This window comes from Nannospalax galili, unplaced genomic scaffold (assembly GCF_000622305.1).
Source record: "Nannospalax galili isolate Female #2095 unplaced genomic scaffold, S.galili_v1.0 scaffold1055, whole genome shotgun sequence".
In the NCBI taxonomy this organism is placed as follows: Eukaryota; Metazoa; Chordata; class Mammalia; order Rodentia; family Spalacidae; genus Nannospalax; species Nannospalax galili.
The window spans coordinates 160952-164866 of record NW_008337140.1 but is presented as its reverse complement, the minus strand read 5'-3'; the positions used below and the strand labels follow the sequence as shown (position 1 = coordinate 164866).

The 3915-nt window shown below is 47.5% G+C and overlaps 1 protein-coding gene across 7 annotated transcripts in view; it reads right to left on the bottom strand.

The window, feature by feature from the left end:
* Zmym4 (zinc finger MYM-type containing 4) overlaps positions 1–3637 on the bottom strand; it is a 119375-nt gene extending 115738 nt beyond the window's left edge. Inside the window, exon 1 of one of the 7 annotated variants that reach the window (XM_008832105.3) lies at positions 3271–3637. In XM_008832105.3, coding sequence (XP_008830327.1) covers positions 3271–3309 — 39 coding nt within the window. In that variant the 5' untranslated portion in view covers positions 3310–3637. Of the gene's footprint in view, positions 1–3261 lie in introns of all 7 variants that reach the window. The other 6 variants (XM_029563116.1, XM_029563118.1, XM_029563119.1 and 3 more) reach the window with 6 other exon arrangements.
* Between the last annotated feature and the right edge of the window lie 278 nt (positions 3638–3915).

The following is a 3915-nucleotide window of genomic DNA, read 5'->3' as shown; positions in this document are numbered from 1 at the left end:
TTTTTGGTCTCTTTGAGACAGGGTCTCTCTGTAGCCCCAGCTGTCCTGGAACTCACAAGGATCTGCCTGCCTCTGCCTTCCAAGTGCTGGGATTAAAGCCATGCGCCACCATACCCAGGGAAGGTATTTTTAAGATGACCTCAAACAAGAAAGTATTTCCTAGGGGGAAAGTTAATTTGATGCCTTCCTGAGAAATAATTTACATCCATTAATTTAAATGAAATTTAAGTTATTTTAGCATCTACAAATTCTAAGGAAAAGATTAGGTGCTTTTTCTTCTCAAATGAGAATATACACAAACACTATAAACATATTGGATAAACAAAGTTTTCATTTAAACTGGGCATAGTAGTACATAGCTATAATCAATCCTAGCACTTGGGAGGCTGAGGCAAGATTGCCGTGAGTTCAAAGTCAGTCTAGGCTACATAACGAATTTCAGGCCAGCCTGTTGTTCCTTGCCCCAAAATAAAAGCAGGGGACTAGGGAGAGGACAGTGAGGGGACATGATCAAAGTACATTTTATATCTGTATGAAATTGTGGAAGAATCAATATACTTTTTTGTCTTTTTGCTGGTTTTTATTGACAGGGTCTCCCTAGTCACAGCCCCCCTGGAACACAGCCTGGTCTACATATTGAGTTCCAGGATAGCTGGGGCTACAGGGAGACCCTGTCTCAAAAAGACAAAAAAAAAAAAAAAAGTTTTGACTACAATCACTTTTTCACATTTCCTTTTACTCCTTTATTTAGGATTTTTTTTTTTTTTTGGTCTTTTTGAGACAGGGTCTCCCTGTAGCCCCAGCTGGAACTTACTATGTAGACCAGGCTCAGAGATGCACCTGCCTCTGCCTCCCAAATGCTGGGAGTAAAGGCGTGCGCCACCATGCCCAGTTATTTAGGATTTTTAAAAATATGTATGAGGGGGCTGGGGAGATGGCTCAGCGGTTAAGAACACTGACTGCTCTTGCAGAAGACCAGGGGTCGAATCCCAGCACCCACATGGCAGCTAACAACTGTCTGAACTCCAGTTCCAGGGGATCTGACATCTAGTCTGTGCTCCAAAGGCATTGCACAACACAGGTGCACTTACCTACATGCAGGCAATACACACATACACATAAAATAAAAATAATAAATATTTTAAAAATAAAATGTATGAGTGTTCTGCCTGCAATGTCCATGGAGGCCAAAAGAGGGTGTCAGATCCCAGGAACTAGAGTTATGAATGGTTGTTACCCCCATGTGGGTGCCAGGAACTGAACCCAGGTCCTCTGGAAGGACAGCCAATGCTGAGTCATCTCTCCAGTTCCCACTTTTTCACTTTTTAAATATAACGCAAGGGAAAAAATATACTTAAAATCAGTATAATTTGTTTCCAAAGTACACAAGAGTTTTCTAGAACATTCTATAAAGCAAATGGCAACAGCACCAGTAGCAACTGAGTATCTCTGAATTAACACGATACAGTTAACTTATCCTACATATTTTAGTTAGTAGACCATATGTTATATGCATTCACTCAAGATAATGAAGATCAATGAAGATATAGTTTACAACTGATCAGATTGATGAACGATTTAGAATTTCAAAATATATGCATTCTATATACAATATTTATACTAAATTAGCAATTTAGAGATGTTATAAACCTTAATTTGTTCTACCTATGACTGACTACTAGATGAAAAGAATCTAACATTTTGAAAATCTAAGACTATCAACGTTAAAATTTAATTCTTCAAAATGCTAAAAGGAAATGTATTTAAATGACTAATGAATGGATAAAGGGATGGCTAGATGGGGTAACTGTGATAAGGCAACTGTCTAGTAAAATATCAATGAGAGAATCTAGGGTCTGAGATAATGGTTGTATCCTGAGTTGAAACTGTATTTTCAATTTTGCTTGATATTTTTAAGTATTTTCCTAATCAACTGTTGGGGGGGGAATATTTGGTTATGCATCATTTAAGGTTTTAAGAGTTTAAGAAATGAAGAAATTCCTAAGGCTGAGAATGTACCTCAGTGATAGAAGGCTTGCCTAGCTTCCACCAAGGTCCTGGGTTCAGTGCCCAGCAATGTCGGGCAGCAGGTACATCCTAAGTGACATTCAACACAGGCACTTAGAAGGAACAATCCTGTATTCAAATCCCAGCTCAAACCTTGCAGACTTGCAGGTTAATTGGACTTGCAGACTTAATTACCTACCATCTCTGTGCCTACATTTCCTCATCCACAATGTTACCATGAGGTTAAACTCTCCACAAAGCACTTCACAGTGTCAGGCACAGAGCACTCAAAATGTTAACTCTAAGTATCTTTGAGAGATTGCTAATTTTATACTAAAATGAAAAGGTATCCTGGTGAAGATTCAGCAGCAATTTTTTTTTAACCAGGTCGGCTGATCATTTTGAGTCCATTTCCAAAAGGAAGACTCCTGATAGGAAATTTGATGCTTAACATGCTGGTGGGGAGGAGTGGGGAAGGAAGTCAAAGAAAAGTCTTGAAAAACATTGCTCAATCGATAGTATTGTTCTCTGATTAAAATCACTCACAAAGTTTCAAGACAAACTTTTAAAAGGCTCAGGACAACTCCTATGTAGAAATGGCTTCACCCGGGCAGGTTGCCTGGGTACATCCTTGTTATGACAAAACTTGTCACACTCTTCCATGTCCCTAACTGCGGGTAAAGAGGCTACTGTATGACATTTGTCAAAAAAATACTCCTCGCAGTCAGGACGACACCACTTCTGGTGAGGTGCAAATGACCAGGGCCACTTTAGGTCTTGATAACGGTCAAGGGGGAGGGGAGAGGAGGCAGGAAGATGAATTGGCGACGGTGTTCCTGTAGCACCCTCCTCCAGGTTACTCCTCAGGAGGCAACCTTCCTCCACTTCTTCCCGCCACCACTCCCCACCTGACCTCTCCCCAGTGAAACTTCGAGAGACTAGCATTTCGTGGAGGATGCAGTTGGGGAGCCCGACACCTGGCGTCCCCAGGGCTCCAGAGCGCCCACCCCGACGCCGGGAAGAAGCGGCCAGCGGGCAGACTACAGCCCGCGCCCCTCCCCCTCCCGCCGGCCACCAAGCTTTGTCCCACCTGCCGAAAGGACCCCGGCCACCCACCGCACCGCGGCGGCCTCAGACGCCCTTCCCTCCGGCCGCCGACGACCCCGCTGCAAGCTCGGGCTGACGGAGGCCGGCCGCGCCCCGCCCCCGCGCCAGTCGCTGGTCGCCCGCCGCCAGCCTTCGGCCTCGCCTCACCTCACCTACCCTCTTTCGGGGGCCGGTTTCCACCTCTCGCTCCGCCATGTTGGGCCCCGCTCGGAACCGCGGCGGCTCCCGGCGCCGCGGTCGCGGCCCCTCTCACCCCTCGGCCCCCGCCCACACTGCAGACACGGCACCCGGCTCGCGGCGGCGGTCCCCTCGCCCCGACCGGGCCTGGCGCGGGAGTGACGAGGGGGCGGAGGCCGCACACTGGCCGCAGCTCCTGGGGTCCCACGGCAGTGCGCGTGGACGGGAGGGCCTGGCGGGGCGGGGGGGCCGGGACTCGGGGGGTTAATGGCCTCCAAGGGGCCCCGTGAGTAGGATTATTTTCTCTCAGAGAAATTCCTCCGCCTGTGGTTTCTTAAAGGGATCACCAAACCAGCCCCTTGCGCGCGCCCCTAACGCGCAGGCGCACCTCAAGCACCGCCTCCCTTTCCCACCAAGCCCCCGGTCCTGAGCGTGCGCGGTGGATGACCCAGAGTAGGCCAAATCCTGCAAGTCTCTTTGCTGCCAGCAGCTGCTCCCACCACTCAACTATGGCCGCTCCCTTAAAGGGACCATGACTAAGTGATAAGGGAAGAATGAAAGGTCTTAATAAAGAGACAATCTGGAGGACTAGGTGAAATGGCTGTGAGGGGTTCACAGCACCAT